The 27945-nt window shown below is 38.6% G+C and overlaps 1 protein-coding gene across 1 annotated transcript; it reads right to left on the bottom strand.

Annotated features, from left to right (window-relative positions):
• Window positions 1–18: 18 nt before the first annotated feature.
• Window positions 19–22588, bottom strand: LOC138837152 (calcium/calmodulin-dependent protein kinase type IV-like). The gene is made up of 5 exons (XM_070035946.1): window positions 22425–22588; window positions 21953–22087; window positions 18186–18312; window positions 13693–13845; window positions 19–11925 (listed from the first exon to the last, which is right to left on the bottom strand). Exons 1-5 carry the CDS (start codon window positions 22586–22588, stop codon window positions 11458–11460), a joined length of 1047 nt encoding a protein of 348 aa, XP_069892047.1. The 3' UTR covers window positions 19–11457.
• Window positions 22589–27945: the final 5357 nt, after the last annotated feature.

Genomic DNA, 27945 nt, shown 5'->3' with positions numbered 1-27945 from the left:
AATCACAGCATACAAAGATTTGGTGCACTCTTACATGGTTTATTTTCATACAGTACATGCAAATTGCTTTGCAGATTTCCCAGTAGCAAGGTATAGGCTTCTGTGGATGGGTTCAGACAGTCTGAACTCTCACAAGATATCATTGCCTAAGGTCCATCACCATTAGCCTAACAACATTCATTTTTGCTCAGGTCATATACTCTTCCTTTTAATTCCTTGAGACCAGCACCTCCAATTAGCATACTTAATCACTGAATGATATTGTCTAACCAGAGCCCAAACAAGCCACTGGGAGCTCTCATGATGTCTGCTTCAAGTCTCTTAGCAGCTGAGAGGGTCAATAATCACTGTGTTTAATATTTGGTAAGTCCTGGGCACTCTTATCAGTCACTACCATTGCAGATGTGGTAGCTTAACCAAAAGCAAATGGCATGATCTTGATGAATTCTCTACAAACTTTTTTCTGTGTTTACATTTATATCTCGGCCAACCTTTGTTTACCTAAAAATATTGTAATGCATCTTGGTATTAAGAAATCAATAGCACCATTTTGACAAGTTTGAAGAATGAAATGTTTACTGCTCCTTTTAAACCAGAATTTGGGAAGGGAGCCTTTAATATTCTATTAGCCATGTAAACCAGGATATTTATACTTCGTCCTCCAAATCTTACAAGTTCTTGTTTTGGGCTAATGACTTACCCTCCAATGATTGCAGGTATCCTGTGTGTGATGTTATTCTATTAATCTAACTTTCCTTGATGCTACTGAACTGGTTGTGGAACTTTGGTACAGAAAACCTTCAACAACCCAGGAATACACATTTAATATCTAGTAAAGATGAGAGAAGACACCCCAGGTAATGTTCCATAAATCCCTTGCAGGTTCTCCTTCCTCAGTGCCTGCTACCCTGCTTTCTGAAGTTTGACAGTCTCTGTCTCTGCTTCTCAGCTTCTCTTCCATCATTCAGATGACAGTTTATCTTTGTCTCCATTTCTCCTCATTTCAGCGGTCCTTGGTAATCACATAGCCTTTGCTAATCACTGACATTATAAAGTATAAAGTTACAACTAAAAGCATTCATACCATAACCTCATTCTAAATAGCAAATACTTTTTAAAAAGACAAGTTTCTCAAAGATGAAGAACACTGCTTTTAATAAGCAACACAAAAAGGAATGTATAGGAAGGAATGAGAAGTAGGACAGAGGCACAATGACAAAGTGACATTTGGCATTCTAAATTTTGATCATTCTAAATTTTGTTGTCTGAGACTTAGCTTTGTACAAGTTGTCTTTTGATGTCTAAACCTTCCTGTGAGAGCTGCCCTTTCAGGTCAGATGACTTATAGGGCTGACACAACCACAGCCAACTTTGATTTGGGCTTCCGTTAGTCAAACTTGAAGACGTAGGTGATTTTTATAGGGTCACAGAGTAGTTTTAGAAAAGCAATTTTATAAAATTTACTCAATCACCTTCAAGTTTACACTTCTATTTTTTGGGGGTGGGTGGGTGGGGGCGTGGGGAGAGAGGCCGAGTCAGTGCAGTTTTAATTTTCAGTGGCTGAGGCCTTGCTTTTACTGGTGACTTGCAAATTGTGTTTGGTGCATTGAATGATGGTTATTCTTTGGACTGGCATACCAGAATAGCTAAATATGGAAGCTGGATGGTCTGAGGAAAGGCTGAAGGTAGGTTTACCAAGAGCAAGGAGGCTGTCTAACTCAGCTATGTACAAAACCTGAGACTGTTCTGCAGGCTCAGCGACGTCCACACACAGCTTTACTCCTTCACCATTTTGCCCTACTTTCCTTCTCTCTGCCTGTGCTGACAGACTATAGGCAGACCAATCCTCTCTGTCTCTCCTCAAGTTAGCCTATTCCCAAGAAGTGTTCTTTGATCATTCATGGTAGACAGGAGCTCTTCCCTCTTTCCATCCCTAAAGGACTCACCAGCTGCCAGGATTTAGTACAGGCTGACTCTTCTCTCCACTGGGTTTAATTGATCTCTGACTACTCCACTGTATGTAATAGTTTCTCAGTGATAGTTTCCTGGAAAAACAGACTTCTGGGATGCTTAAAATGTAGCCAATCATTTCATGAAAGTGTCCTTTTGATGTAGGACTCAACTGTTTGGTCTAATTTCTCAGAAGAAAATTAGCTATTGACTTTGGTGGTTTATTTATTTCTAAAAATATTTACATTTATCAAGATGGGTGCAAGTGGCTCACACCTCTTATCCTAGCTTACTCAAGAGGCTGAGAGAATTGAGGATTATAGTTTGCGGTCAGCTCAGCAGGCAAGCCCATGAGACTCTTATCTCCAATTAACCACCACAAAATAAAAAATAAAAAAAGCATGAGGTGGAGCTGTGGCTTAAGTAGTACTCAAGCAAAGAAGCTTAGAGACAGCACCTAGACCCCAAATTCAAGCCTCAGAACCAGCATCCCCCCAAAATAATAACTGCCTTCAAACTTCTGAGAAATGCAGACCATTGGCAAGTGGAAATGTGGGGTTTCTATCTACATGCTGTAATCCTTCCCCTCTCCCATTCCAATTGTCACTCTCCTACACATGTCAACCAATAGGAGTTGGCAGATGATTCTAGTCTTTTGGTTCTGAGCTCTATAATCTACCCTTGTGAATATGTTATGTCTTGATCACTGCAACCGTTTAAAGAAAAGCATGTATTATTTAAAGTCATGAGACAATTTTAGATAGTCTTAATAACAGGCATATAGTGGGGTTTCTACTCAATATCTCATTTGTACTCCTTTGACTACAGATGTTGAAAGCCCAACTAAGACACGAGAGTTGTGAATTCCTAAAATTTCTCTCAGTATCTGGGTCACCTGCTCCCTTTAGACAGATATTTTGGAATGAGTAATTTCTTTGTGACAGAAATAGACTTGGACAAAGGGTTCTTGTTGGATTTCTAAATATGTAAGGAAAGTCAAGCATTGACTCAAGGCCCTGTCTTTTCCAAGAAATGAAATATAAAGCACTAAGAAAAGCATGGAGTTTGGAAAGTGTTTCCAGAACTGTTGATGGGCAAGTCATTGTCATGGAATGCCATATAACGAAGCATATGATTTCCTAAAAGTGATGAATGGAAGTCCAGTTGATATAGATAGCTTCAGAATATCATAAGAGATTAAGAACCAAAGGGCTCTTATTTTTTATCTTGCTAAGTAACAGCTTTGGATGGACTTAGTATGAGTAAGTCCTAGTGCTAAGATGTCATTCATATAATTGTTAAAATATAATGATCATATTTCTAAAGCATACTCAAAGACCTAGAAATCTTCCACTCATGGCCAGCTTCGAGTCATATTCCAATTTCCTTTTTCGAGAATGAGGCAGTGTTGCATTTTGGTCCTGCAAAGAAATTTCACTGTTTAGTTGTTCTCTTACACAATTGTTCTTGTGTGACCATGTGCCATATAAAATAAAACTCACTTAACTTCCTAAAATAGGATATGAGGATAGTAACCTCAAGCTAAGAGAGAAAAACTCAGTAGTTTGCAGATTACATTCTAGAGGTCATCAGAAAGCATGAGGCGCCTTGAGTAAAATGAAATAGCCACAATTCTTTTTTTACTCTATAAAATGCCATATTGATATCTTAGATATTGTGGCCTTAAACAATGTTCCACTAAAATCAGCCAGTAGAGGCTTGTATTGGAGCCACCATTTGCCTGACTTAGGAAATTGTTCTTTGGAGATTTAAATTTAATTCCTTGGGGAATTAATTAAATGTGGAGATTACGTTTTAAATGCTCATTAATTTTATATGTATATCTCAAAGACCAGAGATGAAAGAATGATTGACATTTAAACTAGGACGAATACTCATATTGACCCCAACCCTTTCATTCATAAGTCCTTTTACATACACCCTTAGCTCACTGGCTAATTTTTTATGCCCTTAAGTCAGCTGTTCCCACTCACTGAATTCACAGGTGATTAAAAACACAGGTGCTGGTGGCCTGTAATCGAAGCTACTCACAAGGCCACACTAAAGCCACCAGCACAACTATGTTTATCACAGCATTATTCACCATAGCCAATATGGAACCAACCCAAATACCCCTCAGTAGATGAATGGATTAAAAAAATGTGGTACATATACACAATGGAATTCTATGCTTCCATCACAAAGAATAACATTGTTCCATTCATAAGGAAATGAAAAGACTTGGAAATAATTATATTAAGTGAAGTAAGCTAGACCCAAACAAAAGCAGGTCGCATGTAAGAACTAGAATATGTATATGAGATTCTTCACAGGGGATTTCAATAACTCAAGTGCTTAGTGAAAAGGACTATATAGAATGAAGCATATTAACATGAACTCCAACTTATCAAAACAAGAGGTTCTTATTAGACCCTGTATATAGTTCATTCTTTTTTCTAAAAAAAAAAAAAAAAAAGTTTGAAGCCAGCGTGGGCAGGAAAGCCCATTAGAGACCCTTTATCCCCAATTATCCAGCTAAAATCTAGACATGGCAGTATGATTCAAGTGGTAAGAGTGCTAGCCTTGAGCCAAGCTAAGTGAGAGTCAGAAACACTGAGTTCAAGTCCCAGTACCAGCACCAAAATAATAATAATAAAGAAATGGAAGGAAACACCATTATCTGTTGGACGTGGAATAAAGGTCCACTATTACGCCATTTTGGCTTCTTTGAATATTAGAATATTCTTTTTATTTACAGATAACCATAAAATATTACTGAAAGTATATAGTAAACAGAAAAAATTATGTGTGCTATCTATGCTATTTATCTATTTAATGCTATATATCTATGCTATATTGAAGAAATATAAAATAGGTAAAGATAAAAGATGGCAATTATAATAGTTTTCAACTTATTGTCACACTTAATTTTATCCTGTGCAAAGAAGACTATTATCCATGTCTCAAGGAAAGGAAAAATCTAGTAAATTTTTACCATTAAACACTGATTGTCAGAGTTGGGAGAGAGCTTTGGGAAAACAACAGCTTTCAAAAAAATCTAATGTAAACAAAGCCTATCATATTCGAGTAGCTTACAATAATCTTCTAAGTTGAAAATAAAAGCCATTCAATTTGATTGGATTAATTATGTCTTTTTTTTTTTTTTTTTTTTTTTTTGGTCGATAATGGGGCTTGAACTCAGCCTGGGCGCTGTCCCTCAGTTCTTCAGCTCAAGGCAAGTGCTCTACAGCTCCAGCCACAGTGCCACGTCTGGTTTTCTGGTGGTTAACTGGAGATGAGAGTCTCACGGACTTTCCTGCCTCGGCTGGCTTTGAACCGTGATCCTCAGATCTCAGCCTTCTAAGTAGCTAGGATTACAGGTGTGAGCCACTGGCACCGGGCATATCTGTCACTTTTAATGGAAGGAATCACAGCAATGATTAAACTGAATACAAATATTCTGTGTTTTTCAGTTAAATCTTAAAGTGCACTGGATTGTTTAGAAAAACAATGTTACTTTGCAGTGTTTGGAGCTGCATTGCTGTTTAGAGTGTCAGCCTTAAGTCTGGAGCAACAGGGATTGCTTGTGTCTCTGGCTAGGTTGGGATGCTTGAAGGGCTTTAGTTACTTCTTGCTACTACATGACGAGCCTGATGGCTACAGAAATGAAACAAACATTGATTTGGGCCAGGTGCCAGTGAACTACTCAGAAGGCCGAGATCTAGGGGATTGAGGCTCAAAGCCAGGGTGGTCAGAAAAGCCCATCTTCAAAATAACTAGCAAAAAGCGAGGTTGGAAGTGTGGTTCAAATAGCAGAGTACAAATAGAGCAAGCATGAGGCTTGGATTTCAAATCCCTGTTCTGGTTTAAAAAATAATGCTAAAACTAATTCATGGAAAGAGAAAATAATAGGTGGAATTTTATTTTCCCATATATGGTCAATGGAAATATACCAAATACTCAAGTTCATGGGAAGAGGCTTTCTCCTAATTTAAACTCCACTGGGCCAGATGCATAGGATCTTCCTTACAGCAGTGTCTTGATTCTTGTGACATTATAAGATGGACTGCTTTCACTGAGCTAGGTGACAGGGAAAAGACTGAATCATGAAGGAAGTTAAAACCATACAATGAAGTATTAATTTTGTTATTACTCTCCAAGTAAAAAAATAGCTGCACTAAGATTACATTACTTGATCTTAGGTCATGTCCTTAAGGAATAATAATGACAAAACTTGCCCTTAATATATCAAAATATAGAAAGAAGAAATGCTATACTTGGTTATCATTGGATACTGAAGCTCTCCATAATTTTCTTTTGCTCTTTCACCCTCTCTGTCCTTTCTTCTTTCCCTTCTTCTTCCTGTATTTATCAAGGAGTTAGAAAGTCACCCTGAATGTGTCAGAAGAGTAAAAGGACAAAATTTAATAGAAAATGATTGGGTATATTTTGTTTATCATGTGGTTACAAATATTATAATACCAATATTACATGTGTACAATATTTTTTTAAAAACACTGCAGACGTACAGTCTAATCACCAGTGTTAAATCAGTAAATGCTCAAAAGTTAACAATGCATTAATGTGAGCACTAAGGAAATAATGTATCAGGAATGTAGTAATGATGAGCATTAAGGAAATTGGAAGATGACCTAATAGCTAGTACTTACAAGAATATTACAAATCCTATTACACAAGTAAATGTCTAGAAACATTGCATTGTCTCAAGTAGACCTACATGGCAAGATTGAATGTTCTACCTTGACAAGTAAATCATAATATTCTAATTTTGTAATTGTCTCTGCTGTGTATTTGTTTTGTGTGTGTGTGTGTGTGTGTGTGTGTGTGTGTGTGTGTGTGTGTGTACAGTCAACAAACACCCATCAAGAAAAACCTAGTACTAATTTACTTTGTTGACCTTTTAAAGAAAATGTCTTTGAATTGGCTTTGCAAGAACAATCCCAAAACAGGAAAGGTTTACTAATTTTATTCTTTGCCTTTATGGCATTTACTTTCCCTTTTCCAATTTTAAATGCAACCAGCTGCTTCAGTGCAATAAAAACTGAATTATGAAACAAAATGGCTTTTTAAATCATCAGCCTGTAGGCAACCTACAATTAGTTACCTTGCATGTGAAAATGGAAATAGAAATTGCTAAACATTGTTATAAAAATGTTAAAATACTGTCCAACTGAGGTCCTAGGAAAAGGCAAAGTGCTTCTTTCTTTTTTTTAAGTCTCCCACTAAAAAATGATTTTTCTAAGATCAGAATGTAAAAAAAAAATTCTGGAAAGTCTTTAAAAAATCTGTGTGTAATGGCAGTGTTGATTAAACCCTTCTCAGGAAATCTAAAAAAATATATCAGCCAGTGGCCATCTTCCCATTTTGGGGAAGTGGGGTAACTGGCATAGTATCACCATTATCATACAATGCCCATTATGCAAATTTGTATGTCTAAAAAGATGGACTGCCTGTCATAGAAGATGGTGCCCAGCTTAGTACTGGTGGACAAATCTGGATTCTCTATGTGGTCTTTTCTCAGGGGGACATATGGTTGAACCACAGCAGATTTGAGTAAGTCAGAACACTGTGGGCTGTGTGGCAGCATTTATGAGACTCTATTCCAGGGCATGATGAGGGAGCAGAAGAATTTGTCCAGCAGCCAGTTTGACAATGCCCAGGAAAGTGGTGGTCTTTGAAGTCAGGTTGTGAAACACTCGTGGAAGCCCATGAATGGCCAGGAGTAGCCAATTTTTTTTCTCTCTCTCCTTATTTCAATTTATAACATTTCTGAAACATTTTCTTCTTGGCTTCTCACCAGTGTGGAAAACTGAGGCACAGAAACTGAAATGTCACTTTGCTTAAAATAAGAAGTGCTCTGCATTAGCACAGATACAGCAACCACTAGTTCTATTGGCTCCTGACTATTTGATGTCCTAAAGGTGTTAACAAACACCCCTCATTTTGAAAACTTACTATAAAAATAATTCAAAATATTCCATCATTTTGAATATTAGTTATATTGTTATACTTTAGATACACTGGATTAAAATATACTGTAATCCATTTCATGTGACTTGTAATCTTTTTATTCCATACAGTACTGTTTTAGACAATAGCTTCTACAAGCGTGTCACCAGTTTTCTACCTTATTTATGGGTCCCTGTGACAATGACCTTTTTTTTAACTGTATTTTCTTTTTTTGTCTTTTCTTTTCTGGTACTGGGGATCGAACCCCAGTACCAGTACTTGCTAGGCAAGCGCTTTGCCACTGAGCTACATCCCAGCCCGACAATGAATGCTTTACAGTTTGAGAAAACCACTGGAATCACAATTAATTTCTTTTAATGGGAAAAATAATTCAGGAGTGCCTTGATGGTAAAAGAATCTAATTTATGCAGTGTGTCTGAACTTCTCAATATGAAAACCAATAAAATAATGTGATTATTGTCAACTCTAAAATGCAAAATGTAGTTGATTGCTATATGTTGAGATTCAAAAAGTATTCTGCTTTGTGACTTTGCCAATTAAGACTAATGAAGTAATTTTTTCAAATTCAGATTCTTTTTCTTTACATTAATTTAGCTAAATAATCTTCGAAACAGATACCCATTTCCATTTAACAAGCTATGTTGACCTTTCAAATACTCTAATGTAATCCCTATATAACTTATTAGAGTGTATGCCTATAAAGTCTTTGAATTATTTGACTATGAAATGCCTTTCTTGTGAATGGTTGACCCATTTTGAACTGAAAGGGCTTAGTCAACATATAGGTATTGTCAGGACTTAATCTCTAACACACAACTCAAAATTTCAAACTCCTTCTGGTATTTAGGTAGTTTGTAGATTATAAAAGAGAGGGAATTACTGTATGCTTGAATATAACAAGGAATGGTCACATGCAATAATTTAAGTGGGTAATTTTTTTTTTTTTGTCCATCGTGTGGGCTGAACTCGGCCTGGGTGCTGTCCCTCAGCTCTTCAGCTCAAGGCTAGCACTCTACCACTTGAGCCACAGTACTACTTCCAGCTTTTTTCTGCTTATGTGGTGCTGAGGAATCAAACCCAGGGCCTCATGCATGTGAGGCAAGCACTCTGCCACTGAGCCAACCTCCCAGCACCTAAGTGAGTAAATTCTAAAATGTACTGGTTCTGGCCTTTGCAGGGCCATTTCTGTTGTCCACGGGGCCAATCAATCAGTCCGCCCAGGTTGGAATGTTAACACATCTGCGCTTGGAACAGTATTAGGTGAGCTGGTAGTGGTGATGTATTCTTACCTCCTAATGAATTGGCGTCTTCTAACAATACCCCTTTCTCTCTCTTCTTTGCTCTTCTTATGAATGAGACACTTACCATGTAAACCTTTTAAATCTCATGGGAAAAATTATACCAGAAAACTTTTCTTCTTCTTAAATGGAAAGCTTAATGCTTAATGAAGTTATTCTTTTCCTTTCCCCTGCCCTTTGGTACCAGTCTTGGGGCTTGACCTCAGGGCCTGTAGTCTATCCCTGAGCTTTTGTGCTCAAGGACAGCATGCTACTACTTGAGTCACAGCTCCACTTCTGTCTTTGGGGTGTTAATGTGAGATAAGCATCTCATGGACTTTTCTACTCAGGCTGTATTCGAACTGTGATTCTCAGATCTCAGCCTCCTAAGTAGTTGGGATTATAGTTGTGAACCAGTGGTGCCTAGTGAAATTATTCTTTAAGGCTGAAAAGTATTAATCCCTTTACATATAACACTCAAAATGAGAAGTTCAAAAAAGTTAAAAGAAGGTAAAAGGGAAGAAAAGGGCACACACTAGCAATTAATAAAGAAAAATAAAACCAAAATAGTTACCTGAGGTTAGGTGATTTACTTCATCAGGATCTTTCTCTTGGTATCAGAAAACTACCAAATCTCTATGGAATATAAGAAGCCTTACCTTTTCTCTTCAAAAGACAGGCAGAATGTGTACTGAGATCCGGTAGCCTCCAGAAGGCAGAGGTTTAGCTTTACTTTCCAACAACAATGTCAGGAGGAACCTGAATAATTTAAAATTTACTATCTAGGAAGATTATTTGCTTATCACCTTTATTGTCTCCATTTTGGACTTGGAAAATAATCCTTTAAAATTAAGAAAACACACCAAAATAATGATCACCAAAATATGATCATTATTCTTGATAAAATATTCATTTCAACTCAGAAATTTGAGATATTTGGAATTCATGAAGTTGTGATGAGGGAAGTTTTTCCATGAAAGTCAAAGAAAGAAGAGAGGAAACAGTACGATGAAATCTGTTCTAGCATCTTGTGAATCTTATTTGAAATGAGTATTTTCTTTAGTTTTGTTATTAAGGTAAAATTTTTACATTGTGCTAAAGTTTCTGCCATGGAAAATTTCAGAACTTTGTAAAGTGTGGGCAATTTCAATTCAAATCTGAGAAAAAAACTGTACTTTTTATATTTAAGTTCATAAACCCAGGTAACTATCATTGGAAAGGAGAGGTAACTATTGTGTACCATGTACAATGAATTATGTGAAATGCAATGTGCTGTCCTCATTCTTTCCAAAGATTTTTGGCACCAATCTGTGGAATTGATATTTCTAAATATTTGAAACTTGTTAATTACACAGTTTTGCTCATAAAAAGTTCTTATCCATAAGTTTATATAAATTTATGAACACAATTGTATCTTTATATATTTAGGTCTCAGTTTTACCTTATTTGTTACTCTATATTTCTTTATCCTCACCTAAGCTCTATCCATCTGGAAGCCATCTTATTGGAAAGAGCAGGTGAAGGAAAAAGAAAACTCAAAATGAGTTAAAAAAAATCCTTTCTCCAGGATTGTAAAATGGCAGCTTTTATAATAGAACATTTTGCCTATTATTACATAGCATATGTGAAAATAATGTAAAAATACTTGGTCCAAAGAAGCTTTAGGAGTTTATGGATCCTTGCTTCTTATAAGAATGCTTCAATTTCTTACCATTGCAAAGGGAAATTTTTGTACATACTGTACAAGCATCCCCTATAATAAGATCCTTTAAAACAGTTGAACTCATTAATGATGAAAAGTAAATGTTGGGAAAGTCACAAAAAATTGCCTTACAGCTGGTAATAATACCTGTGCAGTCATTCACAGGAATTACTACTGCCTTTGTAGAAAGCCAACGGATATGAAACAGATAGATTTTTCAAGGAAAAATCAGTTTGCTACTGTTCCCTTCAAATCTGTGTCACGGTGCTGAAAATGTGTTTCTAAGTGTTGTGTTTACTTGCAACATCAATTAATTCATCAGTATAAGGTATCCATTACATGCCATAGAAAACACTAATACTTTTATAAAGCAGTCACATGCATTTTAGTTAGGATTACCAACTGGTATATATGATTTTTTTTTGCACCTCAAAAACAGAATCACTACAGTGCATGTCATGCTTCCACACCTTCCTTGCTGAAGGACAAAGTAAATAAAATGCCAAGGTTTGGCCTCTAGATCTGAAGGAGGCCAGCTTAGTACTCTGGCAGGATCTCATCTGGCTGTGGCATTCCGAGTTCCATGTCAGGGTCTTCCTGATCTTCGTCGAAGGTTTCTGTCATAGTCTTCGGTTCCTCCTCTTCTGAGTCGACCTCTGTTTCTGGCTCGTTCTCTGTTTCTGTGTCATATTCTGTTCCAGGGTCAGCCATCTTTATCCCATCTTCCCATGCTTTGGGTACCACACTGGAGGCAGCAACAGCATCTGTATCTGCATCTTTCACCTTCTTCAAGGACTGCACCTTCTTGTGCTCTGCTTCTTCACCTTCAGCTGCCTTTGGGGCTCCATCTTTTTGAATTTTTTCATCTTGAGGAGGAGTGTTGATGTCTTTGTCATCTTGATTTGGAGATGTTTCTTGGCTTACCTTTTGGCTCTCTTGGATACTGCTATGGCTGCTACTGGCACTTCCCAACCTGGAAGAGGCCACTACGGCTTTCACTGCAGCCTAATTGGGGGGGGGGAAAAATCCAACTCAGAGTTCAATCCTTAACTTGTTCATATGGCTTGTGTCTGTGAGGTTCATGTCTTGGGAAGGAACTTGTTTGGAGAATTAGCAATCATAATATTTTAATCTCAAAACCATCTGGACATCTCAAATCACAAAATGTGTTTCCCCATGGATGACTAGTATAAAGTTTTAGACTATTTCCCCAAGTATTTGTTTTATGGAACACTGGTTCTATGATGTTAGTTGGTATTATGGGGACAGAAGAGTTCCATAGTTAAGTTAGTTAGCTTATGAAATCCTGGGTTAAGTCAATGTTACTCTGTCTAAGGTATTTCAAATTTATTTGATTATAGATCCCTTCAGAGTTATTTAATCTATATTAGCCTGTGAAAAATAACTGAGTAAGAGCGTAATTCTGACTCTTAGTTATTCTCTGGGATACTTTGTTTTTATTGCTAGACTAAATATCACTATATCACAGAAATGTGTGGAATCTCTATTTCATATATATTCTACAAAACAGATATACTTCGTTAACTATTTTCATTTTTTTTTTTTTTTTTGGCAGTAGTGGGACCTGAACTCTGGGCCTGGGTGCTATCCCTTAGCTCTTCAGCTCAAGGCTAGTGCTCTACCACTTAAGCCACAGCACCACTTCTGGCTTTTTCTGCTTATGTGGTGCTAAGAAGTTGAACCCAGGGCCTCATGCATGCAAGGCAAGCATTCTACCACTGAGCCACCTTCCCAGACCCTGTTAAATATTTTCTGTGTTACTTAACTTGAATGTTTGCCAAGTATAGAAATTACTTATAAAATACAGATTCCAAGATTGTCAATTTTCACTCATTCAAAAATAAAGCATATTTCTGGGTAAATGTTAAGTTTTCTTATCAATGCCTTAGTTAGATGAGCACCAGCAATCATCCATTTGGTAAATAAATTTCAACAAACAACATTATTATTGTTACTAACAGAGAGAGAACTCATGTCAGCACTGTTGGGATTTCAAACTAGGATTTTTTCCCCTAGTGCCAAGAGAAATGAATACTAGTACTAAAGAAACAACAACAACAACAAACCCTCTTATAGTTTGTTTCCATTTCCTGGAGTTCCTTTGGATGAATAATAGAAAAAAAAGAAACAGGGCTGGGAAGGTGGCTCAGTGGTACAGTGCTTGCATGCATGAGACCCTGGGTTTGGTTCCTCAGCACCACATAAGCAGAAAAAAGCTGGAAGTGGCACTGTGGCTCACGTGGTAGAGCGCTAACCTTGAGCTGAAGAGCTGAGGGACAGCACCCAGGCCCAGAATTCAGGCCTCATGACTGACCAAAAAAAAAAAAAAAAGAAGAAGAAGAAAGAAAAGAAACAAAACAAACCATGTTATTTTACCTTCAGCTTGGATGAATATTATTTTATTTTATATTTTCAATAAATATAATTTTATATGATCAGATATACATAGGCATTGTGCCTTGTGTTCCTTTCCTAAGAGTATCCTCCTTTGGTTTCATTGTGTGTGAATGCCTAGAGAAAACTCTTCTTTTTAATAACCAAAATAATTCCTTTCATTAATTAACTGTACAAAACAATAGGTTTATAAATGACGTTTTCATAATTGTATACAATAAAGTATCCTATGGTCCATGTTTAGGACATCATTCCTGAATTGACAATTATTAATGGATTGATTAACCAGTGGCGATTTTTGCAAATAAATATGTCTTGAAATGAAAAAAAGAAACAAAACAAACCATGTTGTTTTACCTTCAGCTTGCGCCGAGCATTGAATTCTTGGAGCTTCTTTTGAGCAGTATCCATGTGTACAAAGTTGGCTGCTTTACCTGTGACCCATGGATGCTGGAGGGCTTGAAATGTATTCAACCGTTTCTTAGGATCTAAAACAATTAATTTTTTGACCTGATAATAGAAAGAAAGATAGACTTAGGGAACCTTTGATTGTGATCTGGACTTGCCCTCAGCTTATGAACTTCTAGGTCATGTTCTATTTTCCTAGTAGTAGCACTAAGTATATACATACATATATATATATATATATATATGCATATATGTAATATGTTTAAGTAAGTATTTAATTCCTCAGGGGTCACCAGGAGTAGGACTGGCTTCAGGTAGCAGCAGTAGAGGGAGAGCAGGAAGATGGTGGCGTGTACTATGTCAGACCCTAAACTACCAGACTTCTGTTGAACAGAGGTTAAAGAAGCAGGCCTTGACTTTCCCTTAGAGAGAACACTCCTTGAAGGCAGAACCAACATCTAGATAATTCTAGATTGTGTTTTGCAATCACCTAGAATTCAGCTCTTAAACTATAGCTCAAGGTAACAGTCACTCACGGACCATTGTTCTTTCTCTGAGGAATATACGGGAAACAAATCCTTGTCCTTGTGGAATAATATCTCTTGGGGCTTAGAGTTCTTTCTCTCTTTGAGGCTATTTAAAGGAATAATCCCAGAACTAGAGTAAAAGACATTTTAACATCAAAATAAAGAAGTCATTGGCTTGGGAGTATGATTTGCTTAAATGACTGAATCTAAACAAAGGTATCCCATTCTGTAAGGATTACTTCTGCTTGTGTAGATGAACAGACAACAGATTTCTAGGAAGACCAACAAATGACATAATATCCTGCCCTCAGCTACAGAGGGTGTGACCCAAATTGAAGGAGAGACTATTTGTAATCAAGGATGTACAAGCTCTGGTTAAATCTCTAATTTCTCTGTAAATACATTCTTATATGTGTACAAAACATCACTAAAATCCATATTGGTAATCTTTGAATTTGAGACTGTCAGCTCCAATTCACAAATGAGAGATGGACAGAAGCTCAAAGAATAGTTTCGCCCAGGTTCAGACAATTTATAATTGGAGTTTGAATTCAAACTCTGTTCCACACCATGCTAAAGCTCATCGTGTGGCTGCTGCAAATAATGTTGCAAGGTGAGCAACCTCTCTGGACTTCATTCTGATAAAGGGCTTTGGGTGACAATGGTTCATTGTCAACTACTTAGGAGGCTGAGGATTGTGGTTTAAAGACAGTCAGAGCAGAAAACTCCACGAGACCCTTATCTCCAATTATCCACCAAAAAACTGAAAGTGAAGCTGTGGCTCAAGGGGTAGAGCACTAGCCTTGAGCACAAAAGCTCATGAACAGCACCCAGGACCCTAGTGAAAGCCCTAGGACTGGCATGTACACACACACACACACACACACACACACACACACACACACACACACACACACACACACACACACACACACACACACAACACACACACACACACACACACACACACACATCTTTTCTAACTCCAATAACCCAAGAAGTAAAAAAAAAATGATGCAACAAGTTAAATAAGAAAAAAAATAGTGTCTGGTTCTCCTTTCACTTCTTTTCTGACACCTCTGCAAAGAAGCATGTATTTGGGATGAAGCTTCTGGATTAGTAGGAGGAAGAGACCTCTGGATCTTGTGTGAAGTGTGACTGAGAAGGGCACAAGAAGTGGTAGGGGGGTCACAGGGGATGGCAGTGGTGCGGGTGAGAGAAGACAGTGGGATTCAGACAGTGGCAGTGGTGGAGGAGAGGAGGGGATGGGCTGGAGCATGCTCAGAAGTGTGGAGTGACATAGCCATATATCACATGTATTCTCAGTCACACTGGAAAAACCACAGGCCTGAGGGATCTGTTCCGTGGAAGCACACTGATGGAAAAGCAGAGATATTTGGAGGGAAAAGGGTCCTGGGGGTTTGAAAACCTGAGTGAATTCTCGTAATGTGTGGCCTTGGTCAGTCATTTCATCTAGCTGGTCCTTATGCCCATCTTTAAAATGAGAGTAGGGCTAGATGACTCTTAAGATCTCTCTGATGATTCCAAAAAGTTAGCTTTTGTTTTTTTTCTATGTAGTTTTTCACTATAGGATTGGCAGTGAATTTTTAAAAATTTTATTGTTAAGATGTACGGAGAGGTTACAGTTACATAAGTAAGGCAATGAGTACATTACTTGTCAATCATTGTTACCCCTTCCTTCCTCGTTGTTGCCCAGTATCCCTTCCCTCCCTACCTCCCACACTCCTATCCCCACCCCCTCTGCCACTTGAAGTTGTAAAGTTTGTTTCCAATATACTGTCCTGTGGGTATCCTTGTTGTAATGGGTCATTGTTTCAGCGTTTTGTTATTCCCCTTCCACCACCCCCCAGATTAGACATATGTATATACAAGATGCAGGGTATCAAAATTAAGTACAGTGACAACAGGGGATATGCCATAGGGGAAAGAACATACAAAGGAAACAGCAACAACAAAAAATAAAATCACATGGTGCATTTAAAACAGTAACAATAAAGACAGACCTCTTGTGTCCATATCTTGGGGTTCATTTCACTTAGCATCATCTTATATGGTCATTTGTACATGTTTTTGAGCTTTTCAGCTCATCTGATAAGACAATCCTATATGTATACTAATTATTGCAAATAAGGGAAACCATGGGACCTAAATTTCTTTGGGACTGGGTAACTTCACTTAATATGATTTTTTCCAAATCTTTCCATTTCCGAACAAATGGGGCAGTGTCATTCTTTCTGATAGAAGCATAAAATTCCATTGTATATAGGTTCTACATTTTCTTGATCCATTCATCTACTGAGGGGCATCTGGGTTGGTTCCATATCCTAGCTATGGTGAATAATGCTTCGATAAACATAGTTGTGCTGGTAGCTTTAGTATGGCCTTGTTTGTGATCATTAGGGTAAATGCCCAGGAATGGGAAAGGCTGAGAGAGGATAAAGGTGAATTTTTTTTAACAGCTGTATTCCACTTTATTCTTTCCTAGAAATGGCAGTGCATGTTGTCCTTGAAGGCCATTTTTAAGGATAAGTGAATTTTGGCCCCTTGTGACTGCTGAGCAGGTGACATGGCTTATGGGGGTGAGGTCCCAGGACTTTTGGATCCCTGCCACACCTCTCTTCCTTTCAGGAAGGGACTCCAGGATGGAGATGGTAAAAGCTCTACTTTAATCCTGAAGACTGAAAGGAAACCTAATTTTATAATATTCCTGGTCTGCCCCCTTTTTTTTTTTTTTGCCATACAACAAAGCTGTTTAAGAATACAGTACAGGGCTGGGAAGGTGGCTCAGTGGTAGAGCGCATGCCTTGCATGCCAGAGCCCCTAGGTTCGATTCCTCAGCACCACATAAGCAAAAAGAAAAAAGCCGGAAGTGGCGCTGTGGCTCAAGTGGTAGAGCGCTAGCCTTGAGCTGAAGAGCTGAGGGTCAGCGACCAGGCCCAGAGTTCAGGCCCCATGACCAGACCCCCCCCCCCCCGAAAAAAAAGAATACAGTACATCTTGATTAATGTCACCCCTTTCAACACTGTCACTCACCCCTTGGAGCCCAACCTTTCCCTCACTCTTCTTAATTTTTTTTTTTTTTGTTGTTGTTGGTCATGGGTTTGAACTCTGGGTGCTTCAGCTCAAGGCGAGAGCGCTCTACCACTTGAGCCACAGTGACAGGTCCAGTCTTCTGGTGGTTAATTGGAGATAAGAGTCTCACGGACTGTCCTGCCCTGGCTGGCTATGAACCACGATCCTCCGATCTTAGACTCCTGAATAGTAGGATTACAGGCATGAGCCACTGGTGCCTGGCACTCTTCTTAAGTTTTTAGGATAGGCATTGACAATTTAAGTTACATATACGCTTCCTGTCCTCTTTTTTAGAAGCATGTTGTTTCTTGAGTACAGGTAAGCTTCACTATTAGTTTAAGTGAGAAGCAATACAACACAAAAAGAAAATGCATCAATACAGTGGAACTTTTTTGAGACAGGTTACGTATGAGACATATTGGACTTGTGTTATTGTCAAGATAATTTAATAAGTTTGAGTGACGTTTCAAGAACTGAATGAAATTTACTTGAAATATGTCTAAATCAAGGCAAGTAATCAGCAAATTCTATATATAGGATGGTTAAATTGACTTAGTTTTCACTATGTTTTTCCTAAGCAAGGCTCTATCTGTATTTATATCAAGAAGAGAAACTCATTAATATTACAATAAGTGTAAGTTGTAATAATATAAATACTGATGAGTAAAAATATGTATTTTTCATTCTCAAGAAAAATGCAATAATTTTTATTTAAAATATCTTAAAATTATAATGCAGGATTAATGATGGCATGCTTCTAAAAAGGCTTTCTCAATCATTAGATAAAATGAATTCTTTTCCTTGTGTTTTGGTTGCGCTTACCAAGTCCTTGGCGTTTAGAGATACTTCATCCCACCACGGGGAGATAAAGTAATATTCACAATTCAGAATTCTCCGGAACATGAACTGATCACCTCTTTCATCATAAAATGGTTCAAATCCACAAAGTCTAGAGGGAAAACATAGAGGGAGGAAAGGATCTTTAAAGACTAAGTTTATGTAATTAAATTTCTGCAGAAATTCAAGAGTCCCTTTTGCACAATTTTCAGCCATGAAAGTGTCTCCTCAGCACCTGTATGCAATTGCGTATTTGTTATAATTCACAACAGGTAGGGCCTAGACAAATCATATCTCCAAGAAGTAAGAACAGAGGACTTCTAAAGCAATAATAATAATAGTAGTAATAATATAATGACATGAAAAACACCCTTTACAATAGCTAACAATATAGGCGTCACGTTAAAGTCTTCCAGAGATATTTTTCATGCGTAGAAGTTAGAGTCTTTTTATGTTAGATGGGTGGAATAAAATTTGACTACTTTTATCACACAGTTGAAAAAAAATCAGTATCTAGTCTTTTCACACCTTGGGTTACTCTCAATTAAGGAAATATATAGTGGAAAAGATTATTACAAGGGGAAATTAGAACTTCTTACGGACACCAACTCAGTAGACTTTGTTATGCACGTATACAAAAACTTTTTTCTGATGGTTTTCCTCAGCCTCTGAGAAAGAAAAAAACACCCACAGTTGTATAACTGAGCGTTTCAGGCAGAAATAAACCCAATTGTGAAGATGTCTGAAGATCCAGAGACTATAAGCCAAATGCAATCAACCAGGGATGGTCAGATTCTGTTTCATCTGTAGGCAAGCATGGTTTAGGTAGGAATATTAGATACATTTTACAAGTATGTGATTAGTATAGAAATTAGGCAGAAGCAGTGGAATATCATTACATAATAAGAATGATCTAGCAACAGATCCTTCAAGTTCATTCTGTGGGAAACATGGCCTCTGAGATTTAGTGCAGAGTTGTGATGTAGCTGTGGAAGATGGTACACAACTAAGCAAGATAATAAATTGTCCCATGAATTCGCCACTGTAGTCTCTTGAGGAGCAGAAACGACTCACTCACTAGTCTCTGCTTTCTTCCATTATCCCAAATACCACACTCATATTATTGGCCTCTTCTTTTACCAGCCAGCACCTTACTACAATTCACACATATTCTCCACTATTTGACCACTGCAGTCAGAGCAAACAATGCTGTTTGGAAACACTGGCAGGTGCTAAAAGACCGAGTAGAAGTTATTTAACATCAGTCTTACACATATAAAACTCAATTGCAGAATGTGCTGATGTTTGTATGTTAACTTTGTCTTTAATGGGGTTTAAAAAAGCCAAGGAAATATGGGTCATTTCTTGTGAATGACTGACTTCTCAGTGGTTTGAGGATTGCACTGAGAATGCCTGTCTTTCGTATTCAAAGCTTTTAGTTGTATCTACCAATATGTCATCATTATTACATTGTCAGATAAACTGAACCCCATTAAATGGTGGGTTGTGAATTTTATTAGAAATGCAAGACTGGATATAAGATTAATTCTAAATGAGGTCATGTGGTTACAGGTATCAAGGCCATCTCTCCCAACCAACAAGTGATTGAAAAGACCAAAGCCCTTCTTTTAGAGGCCAAGTATTGGTTATAAATATTGAAAAGAACCAATCATAATAGTAGTTCAGCAGATCCTAACTGGACAAAGATTCTGTCTGCTACTGAAGAACCATAAAGAAAAAAAATTAAAAAGGGTAAGAGAAAGATGAAATAAGCAATCGTTATCTAAAGGATGACGTAATTTTTAGAAGCAATGAACATCTTTAGTATAAATTTTGAAGAATTGTAATAAAATTGGCTGTGATTCATTTTATCTTACTGCAAAAAAGGATTACTTAGAGTTCCAACTTAATATAAAATGGAACAGCCTGGATTAAAATGTGCTATTTCCTTCTTGTTTGGATTTCAAATGGAACTAAGAAGCTTCGTCTATTGGCAGGAGATGGTCATAAAAGTCTTAACTCAGTGACCAGATGCAGCCAACAGATGAACAGCCCAGATTTACCACATCTTTAGACATGAAGCCCTCTTTTGTATATCATAAAGACATCTCTCTACCTTAACTTCCACTGTCCACTTAAGGTCAACATAGAAACGAATGGAAGAAGGCAGAGAACAGGAACCAGGAACTTCTCTAGCATCTTAAAGAGAAAGAGGAGAAAAAATGGGTTGCTTGTCTGGGATCAGCCATTTAGAAATGTGTGGATGTTTCAAAATCACTAGAGGCCAGAAGGGAACTGTGAAAAAAAGAAGTAAAAGTCCTTGTCAGGTACATGTTGCAAATGTTGCCTTTGAAGAGAATGCAAGGGTGGGGTGGGGGTAGGGTGGACCAGTGATAATAAGTCAAAAGAACTCTCCCAATTTCTCCCCTCAGGCTAACTAGTTGGAGAGAATGAAAATTTCAAGTGTGTCCAAAAATAACTTTGTTTAGGGAATGTCTCATTGGGAGAGGGTTTATCTGGATCCATCCAGGATAAGCTACACCTTGGAAGGATGGGCTTTGGGGAAGAAGCTGGATTTAGATAAAATCATCAGAATGGGGCCCATATCATAGGGTTAGTACCATTATGAGAAGGGACCACAAAGCATGCTCTCTCTCTCTCATCTCATCTTGTGAAGACACAGTAAGAAGGCAGTGTCTCTGTGTCTCCTTTGAAACCCCAAATGGTGTGCAGGAACATTACTACCCTCACACTTCCCTCATCATTACCTGTAATCCCACCATCATTTTGGCAAATTTCCTGAAACTCCTTATGCTTTATTAGACAGTAGCTCGTTAATGTGTTTGGAGATACCAGATAGTAAAATATTTAGCTCATTTTCCACCTCTGAGGATAAAAAGGGCCCTCAAAAACATAACAGGAAGAAAACAAAATTGAAAACCAAATGCACTTGAAATATTCTGAGAAGAAATGAGCCAGTTTGCATTTGCTTTCTTAAAAGGACTAAGTCTATCCTAGAGAAAATGCAAACAAACAAAACAAGAAAAGCATGTAATAGGTTTGTACATTCATCATGGTCACTGACCATTGAATGGTTTCTCATATCTGATGTACACTATACAGCAAAGTGGAAACAGTAAAGCCCTGTACAGAAGTGGTAGTCCCAAGAAAATTACAGAATAATAAGCAATATTTGTCTTGAGAAAATTCTGTCACTAACTACATTAATCATGAATTAAAAAAAATCCCAGCCTGGCACTCATTCTTTTTCTTTTCTTTTTTAAAATGTTTTTTATTGTAAAAATATTGTACAGTGGGGGACAGTTACATGAGCAAGGTAATGAGTGCATTTCCTATCAAGCATTGTTGCCTCCTCTTTTGTTTTTCCCTTACCATCTCTTCTCTCCCACCTCCACAATTACACTCTGGCACTCATTCTTGTAATCATAGCTACTCAGGAGGCTGAGATCTGAAGAATACAGTTTGAAGCTAGGCTGGGTAGAGAAGTCCATGAGAGTTTTATTTCCAATAAACCAGCAAAAAGCCACAGTGGAGCAGAAGCTCAAGCGGTAGAGTGCTAGCCTTGAGTGAAAAAGCCAAGCAAGAGCGAGAGGGCCCCTGTGTAGCCTCAATACTAGCATAAAAAATAAAAATAAAAAAACCCACAAAGTTAAACCACTTGGTTCTTATGAGAACTATTGGTTTTTAGAAAATGTTATGTGACATGAAAGCACTCTTTTCTCTTCACTTACAGGATGTAGGTAATTATTCCTACAGACCACATGTCCACTTCTGGTCCATAGGCGCAGCCTCGGAGAATTTCAGGTGCTGCAGAAAGAGTGAAAACGGTGTTAAATTGGAGCTCATTACATTCACTTGTTAAGCACCTGACAGGCAATGGAGAGGAAACAAAGTCATCTACAGAGTTTCAGAACTCTTTCATAAGTAATCTTCCCTCCAAAGCACAGTTACAAAGCTACAAATTCATACATCTATTTTATTAGGGGTGGGGGGGGATTATAGACTTCCTGTGTTTGGGTGTATAAGACTAATTCTGTTAATGATACAATATTGTGATATTGCTCAAATCAGGTGTGTGTGTGTGTGTGTGTGTATCTACATCTGCTACAGGAGATCTCTTCAAAGGGAGCTTTTTCGATAGGAAAGAAAAGCAAAAGAAAGAAATAAAAGTTAAGCACAACAAACAGGAAAGAAGCAACTCACTCTACTTGACATCTAGAATTGCTTGAAGAATTCAATGTTGGGTGAGTGTATGTGTCTCTTCGTGGGGTGAGGACCAGGGAGACGTTGGACGGATGGGCAAGTCCCTGGTGCTGGAAGGTTGGAAAAGGAACTGAGAGGAGGAGCCCTGGCACATAATCTGGCATTTAGAGTTGAACGTAAGACACCAGCGAGAAACTGTCCTCAGTCATCTCAACATCATGAGCTGGTAAGGAGGACTTCTCCACCCACAATGGGAGAGCTTGTGTTGGCTTTATCAACTGCTGTGTACATGAAGGACTCTCAGCCATCAAATGGCCCTGGAGTGAGTAACAAGGTATTTTATGCTTTTTCTCACCTGTCAAAAAGGAAAGGGTCTCATGATCTGCCATGAGGATTGCATTTGTTGCTTGTTTACCAAAGGTAGAGAAAGAGAAGTTAAGTGTTCTTTCATCCATACAGAGGTTGAACTCAGGACTACAGCTCAGGGCAGACATTCTTCTATGTTGAACAAAGATGCTGTGGGTGCTGGTTTGTCCCTGTTTGAAAGCTGCTTGGTGAATGCCTAGGACTCTGGAGGGAGACCAAGACACTACATCCCCCCTCCAGGGGCTGCTCGGAGCAAGTGGACTACATCTCCTGTTCCAGGCACTGTCACTTTCTGGGAAGATCAGCAAAGTAGGCTCTAGACAGTCTACTCTTAGGGGACTGCTTTTGCTAGAAAGATTACTGTACATTTTCCACCTTCAGTGCTATCCTCTCTACCCAACCCCTTTCCAGTCAGGATGATCTCTCTCCCTGCAGAAATTATGATTCATAAACACAGAACATGAAGGACCTAGAAATGGCCATGAAATAGAGGTATGCAGAGGAACACATGACCCAGCAAGCCAGCAAGAACTGTATCTGAATCTAAAAGTTGTTCTTATCTACAGTTGATTTATTCCTAGAAGATTTTCCTTTTGAGGTTTAATTAACAAAATTAAGAAAAATGCATGTTCTATGCCAACATCCTTCACTCTGTCAGGTTGGCTTTTCGTTTCCTGGGACAATCTGTGCCTCACAGAAGGCATTTTGGAGCCTCCACCAGCCCCAACAGCTTACTCCCACTTGCAAATGCTTTTGTTTATCACCGTGCAAAGGGAGATGGGCTAAGGCTGCATGTCCAGGAGCGCTCCTACTGCCTGACTGTCTCTGAGAGCTGATGCAAACACGCATATTTAGCATGTATGGATAGTGTGCTGTAATCTTCCCTCTAGTCTTCACATCAGTAATTCTTGTGTGGCCTGAAATGCTATCTGGCTCCATACTTATATTCAACCATAAATATAGAAATACACTGGAAGGGAATTTTACATTTTTTGACTCTTGGGTGTTTTATTTTTTTTCTTGTTACCTTTCAAATCTCTGTGAATTGGACTAGCTAATTTCCAGGTTTACTTAAGAGCTTTAATCTGCTACCATTGTGATAGTAGCAAATGTGATTGTTTAAGCAAGAAGAGAGGACCAGTGCAAGCATTGTAGCCTTCAGAACTTGCTATGTTTTATTTCCCTCTGAGCAGCTACTGTGCATGTTGCCTTGTCAGGATTTGTTCTGTGGATACCAATGAGATTGCCCTATCCTGTGCCAGCTAGAGATACATCCTGGCAAGAGTCAAGTGTTTTCTTCTCTCATTGCCTGTCTGTTTCTCTCTATCTCCCTTTTCCTTTCTCTCTTCCTTCCTCTTCTGCTCTCTTCTGGTACTGGAGTTTAAATTTAGGGCCTCTTGTTTGTTCAATGGTTCTTGATTGGCTGGTGCTCTGCCACTTGAGTCATGTCAACAGCCCTGCTTTTTACTGGTTATTTTGACGCTGAAGTCTTATGAGCAATTCTGTTTGGGTTAGCTTCAAATCCTGATCCTTCAAATCTCAGGCTTCTGAGTAGTTAGGATTGTAGGCATGAGCCATAGGCATCTACCCAGGGCCATATATTTTCCTTGCCACAATAAGTTCCTTGCCCAAAAATGTTCTTGCTACAGTGAATCCTTCTTAAGAAATTTTTGTACTATTGGAAATTAAACTCAAGCCTTCATATAAGCTAAGCAACCATTCTACCACTCAGCTAGGCCTCAATCGTGTGTGTGTGTGTGTGTGTGCGCGCGCGCACGCACGTGCGTGCGTGCCCGTATGCTGGTACTGGGACTTGAACTCAGAGCCCCGGGCACTGTCCATCAACTTTTAAATAAAAAAAAAATGATTGTAAAGGTGATGAAGAGGGAGTTACAGTTACATAAGTAAGGTAAAGAGTAAACACTGTTACCCTCTTCCTCCCATTTACCACTCCCCAATTCCCCTTCCCACCAAGTTGTAAAGTTCATTTCCAACATAGTGTGTACTGAGTATCATTGTTGCATTAGTTTATCCTTTGTCCTGATGTTTCTGTGATTCCTCTTACCTTCCATGGATCAGATAAGCTTATATACAACAAGACAGAGAGTACAACAAACCAAAATAGAAAGAAAAATAGAAAAAAACTGCTTATAGGACATAATAAGAATCTCTTTTCCAATTCTTGGAGTTCATGTTGACACCCTTCATTATATGGTTCTATGCACTTAGGGATTGGGCTATTGTGATCCCCTGCTAAGAATATCATAGACATCTTTTAGTTATTACAAATGAGGGAAACCATGAAACCTATTACTTCTTTGGGCCTGGCTTGCTTTGCTTAATATAATTTTTTCCAGATCTGTTCATTTCCTTACAAATAGGGCAATGCCATTCTTTCTAATGGAAGCATAGAAGTCCATTGTGTGTGTGTGTGTGTGTGTGTGTGTGTGTGTGTGTGTGTGTGTGTCCATTAATCTACTGAGGGACATCTGTGTTGGTTTCATATCTTAGCTATAGTAAATAATTCTGCAATGAACATGGTTGTGCTGGTAGCTTTAGTGTGGCCTTGTTTGGGGTCATTTGAATAATGCCCAGGAGTGGGATTGTTGGGTCATAGGGGAGCTCTATATTTAGTCTTTTGAGGAATCTTCATACTGCTTTCTAGAGTGGTTGAACAAGTTTATACTCCCACCAACAGTGGAATAGCATTCTCCATTAGCTTTTTTACTCAAGATTGGCTTTCTACTATCTGAGTCATTGCTCAATTTTCAGCTTTTTGCTGGTTAGAGTTAAGAGTCTCACATTCTTTCCCGCCTGGGCTGATTTTGAACCACTATCCTCAGATCTCAACCATCTAAGTAGCTAGTATTACAGATGTGAGCCACCACATAGCTAGCCCTTTTGTTCTGGAGCCATCCTCTCACTAACCACTGCTTCAGCTAATCTCAAACTCATGATTCTTCTTCCTCTCCTTTTCAAGTACCTAGGATTTTAAGTGTGAGCTACCAGGCCCCATGCCAGGCCAGAAGATTTCCTTTCCATTCCTTTCCATTTCTTTCTTTCTTTTTTTTTTTTTTTTAAAGAAAATAAGTTTTCAAGGGATCCAGTGTCCTCACAGTTGATTCTATTAATTTGTAGAAAATATATCATACACAGGCCCAAGGTCTTGGGTTAAATGCCTAGCACCAAATGCATGTGCACACATAAATTATCAATAAGCATTTACTGATTTTTCCAGCTTCCTTCTAAGTGAGTCAAGGTAATCTTATCACTCATGGTACTCCTAATCAAACATTAATGTTACATAACACCCATGATACCCTCTACTCCTATCTCCACCAGTCTAAATTGGTTGAATGGTCCCAGAATTGATGAGATACCAGGCATTTCCCTTCAAAAAACAATTTAAACTGACTATAAAAAGTCTACTAAAATTAAAAATTTATAATATTTACTAGCCTACTACCTAACCATAGAATACTGTTTTTTGTACTTTAAAAATAAAATGGTGGCACCACTGAAGCAACTAGAAGTTTGAAGGTTCATCTAGAGATGGTATTCAATTCTTATTTTATCAAATAAAATCACTATAACCAGTTCTGGAAATGGCCCTAGCATGAAAAGCACCAGTATGACCTATGACACACTCACAGGAACCACTGGTGTTAGACTGCCCCTCTTTTCCTAAAGCATTAGGGATAAAAAGCAAAGGGTGATGGGAGTCACTGCTTTTCCTTCTCATTTCAGCAGTGCCCTAGGTGATCCTTTTCCTACTTAGTGAGTTGAAACTGCAGAGTGGCATTCATTATCAGAGACTTCGAAAGCCACGGTTAGTTCTTCAGTAAAATGAATCTGAAGTGGATCAAGATGAGTAAAATCAACAGGCTGCTCCATTCATTCATTAACTATGCCATTAAGCACCTGCTGTGTGACAGGCATGGTGCTAGAGGTTGCAGAGAAGTCCCTGCCATCTTATGCTTATGGTTTGGTTGAGAGGTCAATGTTAATTACAAAAAGAGATAAACAAAACCAAACACACAAAGAGATGTAAAATGAAGACTACAAGTGGTTGGGGAGGCAGTGTCTTTCATGGACTGTTGACCTGGTAAAGGCTTAGCAAACATGATCAGAGGAAGCAAAGTTTGCAAAGAGATGTGAAGGCCCTGGAGAAACCACACAACGGAGCAGAGGGCAATGGTTGAGGAGAGAGACTAGAGCATTTTAAATGGAGATGGCACCTCCTAATGAAGGAGCAGGAAGTGCTTGAGGGACTAAGGTGTGTGTAGCTGAAGCATCATGGTCCAGGCACACGGTGAGGTCCAGGTAAACCAGGCAGAGAGGCCTGACTGTGAACCAAATAGTCAGGGCTTTTGTATGTGTGTGTGCAGGGTGGAGGGGCGGGGAATTCTATGTGCATCTAATAGCCTGATCTGACTTTCCCCGCCTACTCTTCCTGCCAGAGTTGAAAGGAAAAGCACTGTCTTGAGTTGAGGGAGTTTTCTGGGGGCTATAAAAAGCCACTACATCTTTATCCTGGCATCTGCTGTCTAGAAACTTTGTCTCTGGGTAAGAAACAGTGTGGAGGAGAAGGGAGGCAGAAAGAGGAGATGTATTTGGGAGAGCATAGGTACAGTACTTGTGAACTCTATTCCCTACCTCAGTTTCTAACGTGGCGCTCTGGGCAGAAGCTGGAAGTGGCAGTAGTGCCCACAGCTGAATACAATCAACTGAAGGCTTTCTTTTGCATGTGCCCCATGCTAGGCTATCCCATTTGCCAGGAGAGTACATTAACTGTGTAAAATTTGGGGCTTAAATTTTTTTTTTGTCTTTTTTTTCTGCTATGGCCACAGATGAGTAAGGTAATGCCCCAAGTAGGTATGGTAAGTGGCATGGTAACTGGTGAAGTTTAAGCTCAGTCTCAAAGCACTTGTTGAAGGAGAGTTGCCTGTAGCAATAACCTTGTTGCTCTCTGCTGAGCGTTCCATGTGTGCTTCACTGTGTAAGCTTGAAGGGCTCTGTCACATTAATCATGTTTGACTTGGGAGTGGAGAAGAAAAAGAAAATGTCAGAAGGAAGTTTTAATACACAAGTGATACTCTGTATATCCTCAATCATTCTTTCCATTCCCCAGTGGGCCTGAGTGTTGACACTGCAG

Source organism: Dipodomys merriami, unplaced genomic scaffold (assembly GCF_024711535.1).
Source record: "Dipodomys merriami isolate MVZ:Mamm:240054 unplaced genomic scaffold, mDipMer1.0.p SCAF_2633, whole genome shotgun sequence".
NCBI lineage: Eukaryota > Metazoa > Chordata > Mammalia > Rodentia > Heteromyidae > Dipodomys > Dipodomys merriami.
This window is presented reverse-complemented; position numbering and strand designations above follow the sequence as displayed.